The sequence below is a fragment of the Charadrius vociferus genome, unplaced genomic scaffold, assembly GCF_000708025.1.
Source record: "Charadrius vociferus isolate BGI_N301 unplaced genomic scaffold, ASM70802v2 scaffold217, whole genome shotgun sequence".
Classification (NCBI taxonomy): domain Eukaryota; kingdom Metazoa; phylum Chordata; class Aves; order Charadriiformes; family Charadriidae; genus Charadrius; species Charadrius vociferus.
The window spans coordinates 1,003,718-1,019,841 of NW_009649190.1; the positions used below are offsets into that span (position 1 = coordinate 1,003,718).

The 16,124-nt window shown below is 35.8% G+C and overlaps 1 protein-coding gene across 1 annotated transcript in view; it reads left to right on the forward strand.

Annotated features, from left to right (window-relative positions):
* Window positions 1-16,124, forward strand: part of PLCL2 (phospholipase C-like 2) — a 106,005-nt gene that overhangs the window by 56,110 nt on the left and 33,771 nt on the right. The window contains exons 2-3 of the mRNA XM_009888923.1: window positions 718-3,204; window positions 6,653-6,856. Coding sequence (XP_009887225.1) covers window positions 718-3,204; window positions 6,653-6,856 — 2,691 coding nt within the window. The remainder of the gene's footprint in view (window positions 1-717; window positions 3,205-6,652; window positions 6,857-16,124) is intronic.

Here is a 16,124-nt window from a genome sequence, read left to right on the forward strand (position 1 = left end):
CATTTTTTTCAATCTCAGAAAATGCAGATAACAAAATCACACAGTTTTCTTAAATTCAGTTCTTTCTCATGAAATTAATTATAGTTAAGTGATCTGTTACTGATTTATTTGCATGTGTTTGAATTAATACAAACAGCAAACAGAGCTAGTAAAATTACATTCTTTTTTCTTTTTATTTTTTTCTTTTTGTTTAATGGCCATGTCCTATGGATTTTGTGTAGTTAAGTGTGTATTAATGTTTCTCTGGTGTTCATGAGTGCCCTGTCAGCATGGTATTAAAGCCTTATATTTTGTACTGACAAAGTTCAGCGAGTATCTGTAGAACTGTATAAGGACTCAGAGGAAAGCTTACTTCCTACTGCCTTGGCTGTAGAACCCATTATCTCTGTAAGTAGGTTATTACTGATAAAATAAAATGCATTTATACAGCATTATTGTTTCATTAGCATTCAAAACTTGCTTTGGTTTTTTTTTTGATACAAATTATTAAAAAAAAAACCACCCTAGAAGATTGCTTGCACAGGCAAGAACAAACATTAAGCCATTATCAGTATTTTCTTTTATTCCAATATGTATTTCCATCTTACTGGTCATCACACATATGCTGGATCTTTTTGAACTACTTAACGAACTTTGAGCTGTACGTTGAAACCTATTTCAATGTTGAGCAAAATCATACTGATACATGTTTTCTTTTTTTCTCCTTTTGTTTACCAGGATGGTACGAAACAAAAGCGAGAACGGAAAAAGACTGTGTCGTTTAGCAGTATGCCAACTGAGAAAAAGATCAGCAGTGCAAGTGACTGTATAAATGCGATGGTTGAAGGCTCTGAGCTCAAAAAGATTCGATCCAACTCTAGAGTGTATCACCGATATTTTCTTTTAGATGCAGATATGCAGTCTCTACGCTGGGAACCTTCAAAAAAGGATTCTGAAAAAGCAAAGATTGATATTAAATCAATCAAAGAAGTAAGAACAGGAAAAAATACAGATATTTTTCGCAGCAATGGAATATATGACCAGATATCAGAAGACTGTGCATTTTCAATTATATATGGAGAAAACTATGAATCACTAGATCTTGTTGCTAACTCAGCAGATGTTGCAAATATTTGGGTTACTGGCTTACGATACCTGATTTCTTACGGAAAGCATACTCTAGATATGATAGAAAGTACTCAAGATAATATGCGGACTTCATGGCTTTCACAAATGTTCAGTGAATCGGATGTAGATAATTTGGGACATATACCCCTCTGTAATGCTGTACAGTTTATAAAAGACTTAAATCCTGGTTTAAAAACTAATAAAATTGAACTAAAATTCAAGGAGTTACACAGATCCAAGGAAAAAACTGGTACTGAAGTAACAAAAGAAGAGTTTATTGAAGTTTTTCATGAGCTTTGTACCAGACCCGAAATCTATTTCCTATTGGTTCAGTTTTCAAGCAATAAAGAATTCCTTGATACCAAGGACCTCATGATGTTTTTGGAAGCAGAACAGGGTATGGCACTTGTCACGGAAGAAATAAGCCTTGAAATTATTCAGAAATATGAGCCAGCCAAAGAGGGCCAGGAAAAGGGTTGTCTTTCTATAGATGGTTTTACGAATTACCTTACTTCACCAGACTGCCACATATTTGATCCAGAACATAAAAAAGTTTGTCAAGATATGAAACAACCTTTATCTCATTATTTTATAAATTCATCTCATAATACATACTTGATAGAGGATCAGTTTCGAGGGCCTTCTGACATCACAGGTTACATTCGCGCTCTTAAAATGGGTTGTCGGAGTGTTGAACTGGATGTATGGGATGGTCCAGATAACGAACCTGTGATTTACACAGGGCATACAATGACATCACAGATTGTCTTCCGTAGTGTGATTGACATTATTAATAAGTATGCATTTTTTGCTTCAGAATACCCTCTTATTTTGTGTTTAGAAAATCATTGTTCTATTAAGCAGCAGAAAGTGATGGTACAACACATGAAGAAAATTTTGGGGGACAAACTACATACACAGTCTCCAAACATTGAAGAGTCTTATCTTCCATCACCGGAATCACTTAAAGGGAAAATACTAATTAAAGCAAAGAAGCTTTCGTCTAATTGTTCTGGATTAGAGGGAGATGTTACAGATGAAGATGAAGGAGCAGAAATGTCACAGAGAGTGGGGAAGGAAGGGGTAGAACAGCAAAATTCGATGACAGGGAAACGATTTCAGCTCTGCAAAGAACTCTCCGAGTTGGTAAGCATATGTAAATCAGTTCAGTTCAAAGAGTTTCAAGTTTCATTTCAGCTCCAGAAGTACTGGGAAGTGTGCTCGTTTAATGAAGTGCTTGCGAGCAAATATGCCAATGAAAACCCAGGAGACTTTGTAAATTATAACAAACGTTTTCTTGCCAGAGTTTTCCCCAGTCCTATGAGGATTGACTCAAGTAATATGAATCCCCAGGACTTTTGGAAATGTGGTTGTCAGATAGTAGCAATGAACTTTCAAACTCCTGGCTTAATGATGGATCTTAACATTGGTTGGTTTCGACAAAATGGAAACTGTGGCTACGTCCTTCGTCCTGCTATCATGAGAGAAGAGGTATCCTTCTTCAGCGCGAATACGAAAGACACCGTGCCTGGAGTTTCACCTCAGCTGCTGCATATTAAAATCATTAGTGGGCAAAACTTTCCTAAACCCAAAGGATCAGGTGCCAAAGGTGATGTTGTGGATCCTTATGTCTATGTTGAAATACATGGAATCCCTGCTGACTGTGCAGAGCAAAGGACGAAAACTATGCATCAGAATGGGGATAATCCAATTTTTGATGAAAGTTTTGAATTTCAAATAAATTTGCCAGAACTAGCTATGGTGCGTTTTGTAGTACTGGATGATGATTACATTGGGGATGAGTTTATTGGGCAGTACACTATTCCCTTTGAATGTCTACAGACTGGTTATCGGCACGTTCCTCTGCAGTCTTTAACTGGTGAAATTTTAGCACATGCTTCCTTGTTTGTGCATGTAGCCATTACTAATCGAAGGGGTGGTGGGAAACCTCATAAGCGGGGCCTCTCTGTGAGGAAGGGCAAGAAATCAAGGGAATATGCTTCTATGAGAACATTATGGATTAAAACAATAGATGAAGTGTTCAAGAATGCTCTCCAACCTGTTCGGGATGCCACGGATTTGAGAGAAAATATGCAGGTACAGTTATGATGAATTTATCAGTTCTGAAGTTTATTTTTGTATTACGATGCATATGGAATATATGTTGTTTAGTCTTACTGCATTTTGTAACCTAGGTTAATCGAGTCGAATGCTGAACAGTTTTAAAAACAGATTATGTCAGAGCAACCTTTTAGGTGATACCGTCTACTGAGGTAACCTTGGATGCATATGCATATTTTGTTGAATGTGAACTGGAAATATGTCTCCAGTGTTAGAGCTGAAGCCTGTTGACTTGTCTTATGTCTTTGAAGGAATCTTGGATATACACTAGAGGAAAGTACAGCAATATTTTGGTTTTAGAAAGTTAAGTTAAATAGAAACGCAGGAGGAATATACAGCTGATAGAAAAAAGGAGACTGTGCCGCTTATTAAAAAACTTCTCGTACGTGAAAGTATGTTTAGCATAGCTTTTATTTTCCCTCATTTTCAACAGAAGGCAGCACTTTCAGAAAGACCGCTTGCTTTCCATCATTCTTCCTAGCAACAGTATGTTCGAAATACATGGAATTAGTGCTAAGGTATTAGAAGACCTCCTCTAGAAGAAATTACTTTACCTCAAAGGTCACGTATAGTAAGCACATTGAATTTCAGGAAAAAGTACAGGTTGAGGTGTTTGTTTTTGTGGAACCTGGGAGATCCCACCTCAAAAATGCATTTTTTTGAGATTCTAATGAAGATTCCAGGTAAATAAACCCTTTTAGATGTAGATTAAAGTGAGCTGTAAAGTTGTGTTTTATTTAATAAAGTGTTTAACTATCTCTAAACTTCTGGTGGAATACTAGCAATGATCAATAAAATTCAGCATAGTCATTTCAAATGAAGTGACCTTTTAAATCCTCTTACGTGACATTAAGGAGAAACATTAAAAGAAATGTCTGAGACTTGATTCTGGATTGATTTTAAAGTCTCATCAGTGTAGATAGTTTTTCTTCATGAATAATCTTATGCTGAAGAGATTTTAATAGTGATACAGTTGTAAAACTAATTTTCTTCATAGAAAGAAGAAATTAGTACAGCATTATGAAGCTTTCCCGTTCCATTGCCTATATACTTGATATATAAAACTGCTATACTGAAAGATTATTTAAAAATGAAGAGGTGATATTTTGACTCATAAGTGTTTCACATTCTGGGCTACATATAAAGTGAACTTTACTTGTAGTTAACCTATTGAATGCTGGAATTCGGTCATGTAGAGGATACTGTATTTTAAGACACCTTTCAGGGAAGACCTGAACCTAAGATTTGAGGAAACAGTGAAAACATACAGTTTTTCTAGCTACTTCAAACTCTTTACTGTGCATGCTGCATTATTTTCCAGAACTGATATAATTGAAAACAGGCTCCACAGTGTGGTTTCTTTGAACATGAGATATTACAAGGTATTTTATTTCTTTTATTCTGTCAGTTAGAAAGTTGTGCTGTCAACTAAATTCATTGTTACCATCTCTCAAAATGCTATCAAGAAGATATTTTAGGTACATGAAGGAATATTAGTTTTGCATAGCTTTGCTGACAGATTATATAACGTGCACAATTTAAACTCCGCATAACTAAGGGGTTTACACCTAATAAAAGTAAGTAAAGCACTCAAAATAAATACTAATTTAGGGAATGTGAGATTTGTTTAATTTCTATATTACTGAAATTTTGTGTTATAAATTGTTATAATTTTTATGATACAGAAATACATAATGTCTCCACAAGCCAGATTATAAAGAGCAAAGGTTTTTTTCTTAAATATAAGATGGAAGAAGCGAAAAAAAGAAAGTGTGCAGTAGTGAGTATAATGGTTTCTCTAAATCTGTATACACATAACTAGCCTTTTTTCTTCCTTGTTAGGTACTACATTACTGCGACAACCATGACTACATTTCATAACTTGTTGTTACATATTCATCATTGATAAAAGTATAACATCAGTGATTAAACTGGATGTGAAGTTGCATGTTTAAGTTGTATGAGGGATAGTCTCTGGATATAGGGTTGGAAGTCCAAAGGCAAGAGCTATAGCCATAGTTCTGTCCTGCCTGCCATTAGTTAATATATATGTTCCCTGGGTCCTTGTTCACCTCTCTGTGAGATTGTTCATAAGGGCTTACCCATGATGTTTATCTCAAACAATATCTGTTTGAATGGACTTCCCAATGTCTGTTTTTTCAACTATGTAATTATTGTGTCATTAAGGTGTAGTCCAGCTATTAAAACTAGTTTCTGTTTCCTGGACATTTATGAGATACTACTAAACATTTACTAGCATTAAAGTACACTGTGACTGTAGTAGATGTAAGTTGGTGTTCACATAACTTCGCATGAATATGCTATATGTAGATTTTTGAAGTCTACTTTGGTTGTCGTGTCCCATTAAAGAACAGCAAAATATTTCATGTTTGAGTCCTCTTTGCATTAAGATTGGCATTATGTGTCTCTAAGATGTTTGTCCACAAATGAGTCTTTCCATGCTAGCGAGATGGAAAGTGGTTGCGGTTAAAATGAAAATCTGTGTCCTAAAACTAGTCAGATACCCTGCTTGGGTAAGACCCGGGAGAAGGGAGAACTGAGCACATTTGTAACTTAAATATACCATGTTTTTGTTTTTGTTTCCTACAGGAACACAAACTCCAGACCTGCCAGAGATCACCAGCTCCCACTTGGTACAAAAATCCTAAATTCATTACAGTGCTGAGAATATTCCCATCATAGAATTTCAGTGGCTACTTGGAGTCACGTATTTCTAATACTGAAAATTTTCTTCAAGTTTAAACATATGGTTTTCTATTCTACCATATTGGATATAAAATACAACTGTAATAAATTTTAGGGAAAGGTAAAAAATGGGTATTTATATTAAAATACCTTAAAAATTCACTTCAGTGTGATGCTGTGATAGGAATGACATCGGTAGTGGAGTGCTGGGTTTGTGAATCACACCAAATGGGAGCCAGCGGATCCACAGCACGTCTGGACTATAGTTCAGGTATGCTTAAAGTTACAAATGGGCTGAATTCCTCCTTCCACTTCACTATGCTTATTTGGGACATTCAGCACCTAATGTTTTGTTTCTCTTGGCGGCATTTTAAAAATTACTTTGAAATGTCTTTTAGAATTTTTCAAAATATATAGCCAGTATGTTTTAGAATTAATTTATTTACATGGCTAATTTTAGTAGCGATAGAGACCAGACATACTTGTTATAAATAGATTTCCCCCCCCCAAAGTATTGAATTCTGTTTGAATTTTTAACATTTTTTGTAAAATGTGTGTGTAATATTGGTTGCTTTGGAAAACTGCCAGTTCTTCAGGGAAAAGTGGTGGTAATTCCACATTGTAGCTCAACTGTAACAGTGAACTATTTAATCCTTAAAGAATGAGACGTTAAAATTCATATTTACTGTAAAGGAAACTCTTTCTTTCCTTTTTTCAGAATGCAGTAGTTTCATTCAAAGAATTATGTGGCCTCTCTCCTGTAGCAAATCTTATGCAGTGCATTTTGGCAGTGTCTACGCGCTTGGTTGGGCCTGATAATACACCCTTGGTAGTGCTGAATCTCAATGATCAGTATCCAACTATGGAGCTCCAAGGGATTGTTCCAGAGGTCTTGAAAAAGATTGTAACAGCATATGACATGGTGAGTAGTCTTTTGTGGTTATTTTATATGCTATTTGAAAGACTTTCTTTTTATAATATACAGTACCATGCCTGTTTTGAAAGGTCATTTTAACCTGTGACTTCTTATTTCATGCTTCATTATGTGTGCTCGAAAGTCATTCCCATGAATGTACAGCAACTGACAGTGTTTTCATATTGGGTAAAACAGAGAGATTAATATACTGCATGCAAATATGTCAGTGTTTGTACACTTCAGAAGGCAACGTGCTTATAATCAAGAGGATCTAATGTGAAGAGGATGTATTAATTTACCTGTTTTGCAGTAACTTGAAACTTTTTTGCGTATCTGTCACTCTCTTATATTAATTTGCTACTTTACATTTTCCAGTTTGTGGACCTTGATTTCCTTTGGCTTTGACTTAACATAGAATAGAAGAATGTCAGGAACTGCTTTTAGGAACTGTAGTTTTATTAGCACCTTGAAGTGTTAAATGCTACACATTCTTTTTCATTTTCCTTTGCTATATCTTTCTTATAGATCTCATTTGATTAGGCATTTTTACATCTGTAGGCAGTTGTAGTGCTAACTTCAGCCTTATACTTAGTACATATGTAAATTGCATCTTTAGAGACTGGAAATTAAACATTTTGCAAGACGGAAGGAAGAACTAATACACTGAGAATTACTGATTTACATCCTTCTTGCATTGATTTAAAGTATGGAAAAAATATCCAGATGAGCGTGATTTGAAATGTCCTCCTTACTTCCACTGAATTAATGTGGCAGCGAGTAATTGAGCCCTTATTTATTTATGTGATGATTTATTTAATTTGATATATTATCTGACAACAAAAAAGCATTTCTAGGATAATTTTGCATTAATTTGTGGACTCAAATGAGAAATCTCACCTGTCAGGATCAAGTCACTGTTTCCAAAACAGCACTTGCTGCAAGAAAGAAAATGAAGGAAAAGAAACCAGTAGCCCAGTTTCGTATATGTGTTTTTGCGCGCGTGTGTGTGTGTGTGTGTGTGCAAGGAAAAGAAACCAGTTTCGTATATGTGTGTGTGTGTGTGTGTGTGTGTGTATAAACCTGCTTTCTAAAGAAAAAGTAGCTTTGGAATAATGCTATACCAAAGTCCAAAAGGCACTCATTGGTACTTTGCAATTTAGGCAGAGTTTATGTAGATCAATGATGGTGTAAATACAACAGAATTTGATTGGAATAGTAGCACAGTTACGAGAAGATAGTGATATATCCTCTTAGTGGTAGTTTATAGGCTATCACTATAATTAGGATGCAAACAAGCTTGATTGTTGGGATTACACCTGCAACACCTATGTAATGGAATTCTGTCTTGTTGATGGAGATGTCTCTACCTGCAGTTTGTTCTGATGTGGTGATGATGCTTGTTAGGTATGAAGCTATTCCAGATACCTAGAATCTTTTTGTAAGTCTGGATTAAATTTTTTGTTTGAATGTCACTTAGATAGAGGTGACTTATGACTCCAGAAATCTTTGCAATCCAAATTTGGTTTGCTCTTTGTCTCTCACATATGTTTTTTCCTCCACATCCTGTAGTCTTCACATGATTTGAATATTTTGTACTTTGGAAATCTATACTTTATTTTCATATATAAACATAATGTAATATTTATTTAGTGGCATGTTCAAAGCATTTTCCATCTCCTTTTCCCTAAAGGGTAAAGACTCAATTTCATAAAAAGACAAAGAGTATGATAGCGCTTCTAGTTCTAAATGATGGTGAAGATATGTAAAAATTAAGATTATTTCCATCAAATAAAACTTATAAATTAAAATAATGATATGCATTTCAATTTGTGAAACTTTGGTTTTGCCAATACTCTGTCCAGTTTCACAAAAGGTTGAAAGGAACTAAAATCTGTAAGGTATACTGGAAAATGAAGTCAGCCAAGGGAGCCATACTGATAGCGCATTTCTGAAAGCATGTTGTGAAACAGTGGGAGACATTGACGTCATCCTTTCCTCAAGGAGAAGAGATGTGACACTCTTTAGCTTATACATTGAACTTTGCTGTAGCGGCAGATGTTTAGAATCTGATACTATCATAAATAGTGTTCTTTTTGTGTGCTTTTGGTGTAAATTAATACAGTGAGCCCTCCAAATGACACGTTTTATCTCAATGCTTGGGTTTGGCTTGGGTTTTTTTTGACATGATGAATTAACAGGTGGGTGTAAAAGCCTTATCCAGAATTAAGAAAGAGTAGATATACTGTTGAAGTAATGGTTACCTACTTGTCTTATTTTCTGCTGGCTTAGGCCTCAATATAGGTCAAAATTATATCTTAACTATGTTCCTCCAGCATTTCAAGTGCCGTATTTTGGAAATCATGTTGATAACAGAGATTGTGTTACATGTTTATTAAATTAACCTTGGTTAGTACTATAAAGGCATCAGCTGTCATTACCTTGTGTGCATTCTCAATGTGGCACAACGAAATCATATTCTCAAAAGTACTGCCGCTTCAGGATCACGGTATTTTTGGCTAATTAATGGATTCTTATTTGTCAGAAATACTTTCCTTTTTATAAAATGATAATAAACATAGAAAGCAGTATTCAGACAAGATTTTTAATTATTCACGATTTGTTTACATTGGGAGTTCTTGAAGGACTCGTTGCTCTGTGAAGTGAGAAACGTAAGACCTTTACAGTGAGACAGTCAGTCCACATTGGGGTAATTACAAGAGAGTGTTGTACTGCAGGGACACATGGAAAGGTGAGAATATCTTCAGCCTTGCACACATTGTTTTTAAAAAACAATGAGGCAAATTATGATAAGTTAATTAGCATATCACTAGATAGTAGGATTTTTTACATGTAAACAAATAGCACATAATGCTTTCTTAAATTGTCAGCATTCACTGCTATATTAATGGAGGATCTGTAAGTGATAAAGGCTAGTACTATTCACTGGTTAAAATACTGTATTTTTGAGTTTAATGAGTAATTTGTCACAAGCATTATTGGAACCAGAAGTTTGCCCAGGAAATAAAAGGATCTTTTGCATTTATCCATGTTATAGGAGTCGGGGTGTATTTCAGAATAATAAAAAACAAGTATAACTAGGAATTTTTGAGAAAGATAGAGATTTAAGTTGTGTATTTTTCTCTAGCTTCTCCATGATCCTGACTATTTTTCACCCTAACATCTTTTCACTGCTTAACAATGTTTTATTTTTCCCTCTCGTTCATGAACTTCAGCTTCCTTTATGTGATACTTCAGCATGCACTCTGTTGGTGTCATCACACCCATCATTGATCAGTGCTGCAGACTGAAGCTTGGAGTTAAGGCAAGTGCCTCTTCCACACCATTGCATGTTTTTTTTTTAAATGTCATATGACCTTTAAGATAAACAGTAAGTAAACCTGAAAAAGTTATGCTATGGCAAGAGAAAAAAAAAATTATCTTGTTGTAAGTCTGCAGCATTGTTCAGTGATGAGTATAATAGCACTGCAAAGATATGCTAGAGAATCATACAAATTAAGCCAGATATTGTTGGGAACTTTACTGTCTCTGTCTGCCCTTAGTGGAGGATGAAGTGTCCCATCTGATGTAGATAGATAAGTTTTTCTGAACTTTGCAAGCAGACATTTAAGAGGAAAGCTAACAAAAAAGGCAGAGAACTGTATCTGTGTGAGAGAAGATTCTGCTACAATAATTAAATGTTATTAAATCCCAATTAGATAATGCTGCGAGATTAATTTCTTCACAGTTTCTGGTGTTGTTTTTTTTTTTTAAATGTTGAGGTTATGTTGTAATTCAAAATGTCTGCAGACTACAGTATAGGAGGTGTGTATTTGATTCAAATGAAATCAAGTAAGATGAATAGATTTTGTATACACACTCTAGGAGTACGGTCAAGAGCAGGGCTGTGTTTATTGGGGGGGGTTGTGAGATGATGAAAATGAGAGGCATTAATAGACAGCAAAGCTACTAAACTGGAAAACACGGTGTAATTGGTGATTAGTAACTCTATAGTAAGCTTAAATCCAGTCACCTTCTTGTTGGCTCATTTCAACTACTGACTCAATGTAGCAAATTGCACATGCAATCATGTGGAATTTAACTTCATATTATGGAGTTGACAATTTGGCCAGTGACGTAAACTAAATATAAAAGCCTATATTTTGAACTTGAACATGTCCATCCTGTTGGGAAGTAGACAGTTAAACACTATATCTTGAAGAGTTATAGAATGGATGAGTACTAGTAGGGCTTTTTAAAAGACTGCCTAGAAAGGACTGATTGCCAAGGTTTTGGTAAAATGTTAATAGTCCTCTGATACTTCAGCTACTGCTCAAAACTCTAAATATTCTCTACCTTTAAAACTTGTCTTGGTATCAATACAGCTGAATTGGGTGGGACAGTTCTGTATTGGGCGTATTGGATTGAAGCTCATAATTCTGAAGGAAGCAAAGAATACATCCATTGTCTCTTGCACAGGGCCTAAAAAAGAATGATTAGAAGTTCTGTTTCGAGTTATGCTTTGTTCATCAAATCTATTAATTACCTTGATGTTGATATAGGTCCTTGGTTATGGTTACTTTGCAAATACAGTAAAAGGGATTTCAGTCATTCTCCTGTGGTTATAGAATTGTATCTTGAGAGAGCAAGTAGGTGAAGACTTTTTTGCTTCATCTCAGCTTACTAATGTGCCAGAGTTATTCAGCTGAGAAGCCTTTGTTCCACAAATTCCGCTTTGAGGTTGCAAACTTCTGGGGTAACCAAAAAACACTAGATCCAGTGCTGGTAATTCCCAGTTCATTTCCTAAAATGGAGTGAGTGAATAGGTTACCTTAACTCTTGCATAAATTTCTTTTGATCTGAATACTCAATTTCTGATTGTTGCAGAGAAGGCTGAGTTCAAGCTGGTCACCCATCTCCTGTAATGGAACTCAGTCTTTTGGATGTCATGTGTTTTTAAATGATGTGATAGCATCTGACCGCTATCTGCTTTGTGCACCTGAAGAAAATCCAGATTTTTCCATCTGGTACCTTTTCTGAGGAATATGTGACTGGCATAGACTGTGATAGCTGTGTTCTGTTTCCTAGTTGGTTCAGAATGTTGTTGTTGAGCCCATGTCTTCTGGAGTCCAGGTCCATGGGTGTTCCATGTTTCAATTTAACGCTTAGCATCATCTGGCTTATAAAACAAAGAACTTAGGCTTTGCATAAAAGATTAAAAAGCTGTTATTCCTTGCTTTTATACTTAAGAGCATAACTGCATAAAAATAAGGAACCTTGTTAAAACAAAAAGGTAAAAGGAGTAGTCAAAAGAACAGACATCATAGACACTCTAAAGATACCACACAGGGGGTGAAAATAAATATGTGTACCACTTGTCAAAATACAGTTGAGGAGAACAGAAAGGAGGAGGTATTGTTCAGAAGAAGAAGGTATCTTCAAAAAGCTGAATTTATGTGCAAATGAGGAAGATAGAATCAGTATTTAACCCTGCCATGTTTAGATAAAACATATGAGAAAGCCAACAGGGAAGAGTTTCAGGAACGACCTGCACAGACTTAAAAATAACTGCTTTTCTGAAATACCAGAAACAGGAAGCCTGTCAAAGAGTGTGTATGACCAGAAAGAAAGCCTCAGGAAAAGAAACGAAGCCACAACACTAAATTAGTTTTTGCATCCATGTACGTGTGGAGATTAAAGTTTCACATGAAATGCTTCTTTATGAAGGACTCGTTGGAGATTTCATCTCTAACTGAATGTCGATAGAAGTTATTACACAGGAAAAGTGAAATGACTAAGAAAAAAATTACCAGAAAGAGGTGATATTCATTCAAGCGTTCTGAAACATCTCAAGAGTTGATATATCCAAACTGCTAATTGTTGTGTATCCTCTCACTTAAAATCGACTATCGGAGTTGTTAGTGTGGTGCCACTGTTTTAAGAGGTTTCCAGGGAATATCAAGAAATTACAGATCAGACAGGCTGATATCTGCACTGTGAAAATGTGTAGAAGCTGTTTTGAAGAAGAAAATTAGAGGAAACATGGAGAAACATGTCGTGTTGGGGAAAAGTCAGTACAGTTTTTATAAAGTGAAGGGCTCATTAATCTCTTGGAGTTCTTTGAAGTCAAGAAGCATGAAGATACGGAAGATTAGTCTGGTAGGATTTTTCAAAAGCATTTGACGAAGTCCCTTTTCAAATGCTTATATTGAAATGAAATTATGATAAAATTTTTAGCCTTTTAAAATTCTTAGCTCTTCTCTGATAGCTGGAGTAAATGTTGAACTTAACCTGATGTTTCAACAGGAAAAGAACTGTTAAGACAGTTGCTCGTGTTCATTTTTGCATCACAGTGTGTTCTTCCAGTAAGTAGATTACAGGTAGTAGGTATAGCTTCAAGAACTTTGATCTAGCCAACATAGCTAAGTACTCTTGAAGATTTATGGCTTAATAATGCCCTTAGATTTCCAAAGATAATCAAGGTGTGAGGTATGTGGGTGCTTAGAGTTTAAACAACTCTCAGTCTTGGTGTCGGATTGTTACAACGTGTGTTAAAACAGTAATTTTCATTGTTGGCAATATAGATGCAGTATTTAAATACAGGTAACACACACTGTCTCACTATTTCCGTTATTGCCTCTGGCTTTGTACAGTATGTTTACTTTCATTATCAAGTCTCTGCAGAATTAGAACTGTATTTATTTAAGTACTAAATGGATACAGTTCAGTGGTGAAGAGATCTAAGGGAAAACATACATCATTCATTGCAATTTAATGTTGCAGGTAGCCCAGGTAATGTTTTTTGACATGTTTAATAAATTATGATAACTGTAGATCCTGGGTTTTGAGATGAATTTAAATAGTTACTGATTGTGTAGTTGTTAGTCTGTCACAAAAACTGATGGAAAACAAAGTATTGATGGAAAATACAGTAAATAGTTTGGGCAGCTTCTTCAAAAACAGTTATGTTGCTTATTAGCGGTTTTTATTTTTCTGTTTTATAACAGGACAGTCATTCTAAATTGAAGGTTGCAATTACACTTCCAAAAACAGAGCTGCAGATGATAACCTCAGTTTATATTGGGCTTTTCAGTCTACAAGGGCAGAAACAAACGTCTAATTTTGGATATTCAGGCTCAGTGCCAAGTGTTGTAAAATATGAGCTGTTTTACATTGATTGAAAAGCTCTGATAATGACAACTTGATGCTTCTGGGAAGTCAAGATTTCTCCATTTTTTGTTAAGAGCATGAACGGTGAATATTTCTTCATTTCTTGTTAAGAGCATGAACGGTGAAGGTTTTTGTGTCCTCTCGCTAATCCCATTACAGCTAATGGCTGACTCACAGTATTCATAAGAGCATAAAATAATACGACTACTTAGGAAGAGGAGTTCATCTAGCTTACCGTCCTGTTTCTAATGTAGCCCAATGCAATGTTTATGGAAGAGCATAAAAATAGGTCAGAGGCACAGCAACTTCTTTTAAATGTACTCTATATTTCCAATAGTAGTTCTCTCTTTATTTCTCAATAAATAAATAATCTTCTGTTTGTCTTTTTGACTTCTCTTGTGTAAAAAAAATGTGGTTATTGGAGCTGTTACTGATGGTTTTAGCTTCAAAAATAACACTACCTATTAATTTTTTCACAATGATGATAAAAATTTCTGCTTCTTTTCACAGATGTAGGATATTTTCCCTTCGTATACATGTGCTTCCTTACTGTCCACTTTTTACATAACATTTTCACTCTATCAGCTTTAATTTAAAAATTATGAAAATAATTTTGCTGTAACAGCCAGAGTGTCAGGAAAGCAAGGAGAAATGACTGTTGGATTTAAAAGAATTTAATGTCATTGTGTGCATAGTTTAGAAGAGAGCTGTTGAGTATTTTATTTACTCTGTCTTCAACCTGGTCTTTCTAAATACTTCACTCATAAGGAATTAAGAAAGAACGTAAGAATTTTTAATGGAGAACTGGTGGACTGTTTGTTCTTTGGTGAATTTTCTTGAGCTGTGGGAAATCTAATTGATTTTGGGATACTGCAGAATTAAGGACAGATGATGTCCTATTTTTTTCTCGGGCCTCCAAGAATTAGTTTGGGTAAGTGGATTTCATCTCTCATGCTCCTGCACTGCATTATGGCATAATCTCAGCTTGTTTCTTTCCGTGTATGAGTTTCGTAGAATATAAAACATCTCAAAAAGAGGTGGGAGAGGAAAGGAAGGCTGAAAAAGTGAAACCATGAGTGTTTTTCCCACTTACTGCCACTGTCAATTAGGCACAGCATTACGTTTATATCATAATATGCCAGTGAATTCAGGAAGCATAATAGACATTTCCTCTGCATTTGTCTCAGAAGGGGACAGTGTTTTAAAGTCTAAAGGGAAATATAATAATGATACCATAATAGATCTGATGTTTGTTATGGTCAAGGGACATGATCCTTCCCCTCTGTTCAGCACTGGTGAGGCCACACCTGGAGTACTGTGTCCAGTTCTGGGCTCTCCTGTACAAGAGAGATAGGCACATACTGGAGGGAGTCCAACAAAGAGCCATGAAGATGATGAAAGGACTGGAACATCTCTCCTATGAGGAACAGCTGAGAGAGCTGGGACTGTTCAGCCTGGAGAAGAGAAGGTTCAGGGGGATTGCATCAATGTGTATAAATACCTGAGGGGAGGGCACAAAGAGGACAGAACCAGGCTCCTTTCAGTGATGCACAGTGACAGGAGAAGAGGCACAACTTGAAACACAGGAAGGTCTATCTGAACATCAGGAAGCACTTACTGAATGTGAGGGTGACTGAGCATGGGAGCAGGTTGCCGAGAGAGGTTGCAGAGTCTTCACCCTTGGAGATAATCAAAAACCATCTGGACATAGTCCTGGGCAGCCTGTGCTAGGTGCTCCTGTTTGAGCAGGTGGAGTTGGACTAGAGGACCTCCCGGCATCCCTTCCAACCTCAGTGACTCTATGCTTCTGTGCTAAATTTATTTTCTTGCATAGTTGGAGAAATAATTTCTAAGTTAGACAATATGTTTGCTAAAAACTTCGTGCTTTGAACAAATTTAGTTTGATGTGAGGAGTCCTCTGTGTGTACAGAAGTAGCCTTTAGCAGCTTTGTTTTCTTACCTTGGCACTTTGGACTATACTTGGATAGTAGAAAGATCAGTTGTTCTTTATTATAGAGGAGCTTTGGACTGTTTGGACAAAACCACATCTGATTTTTATCTATAATGAAGTTGTTATTGATTATCATCTTGAGCCAGAAACGTCAGT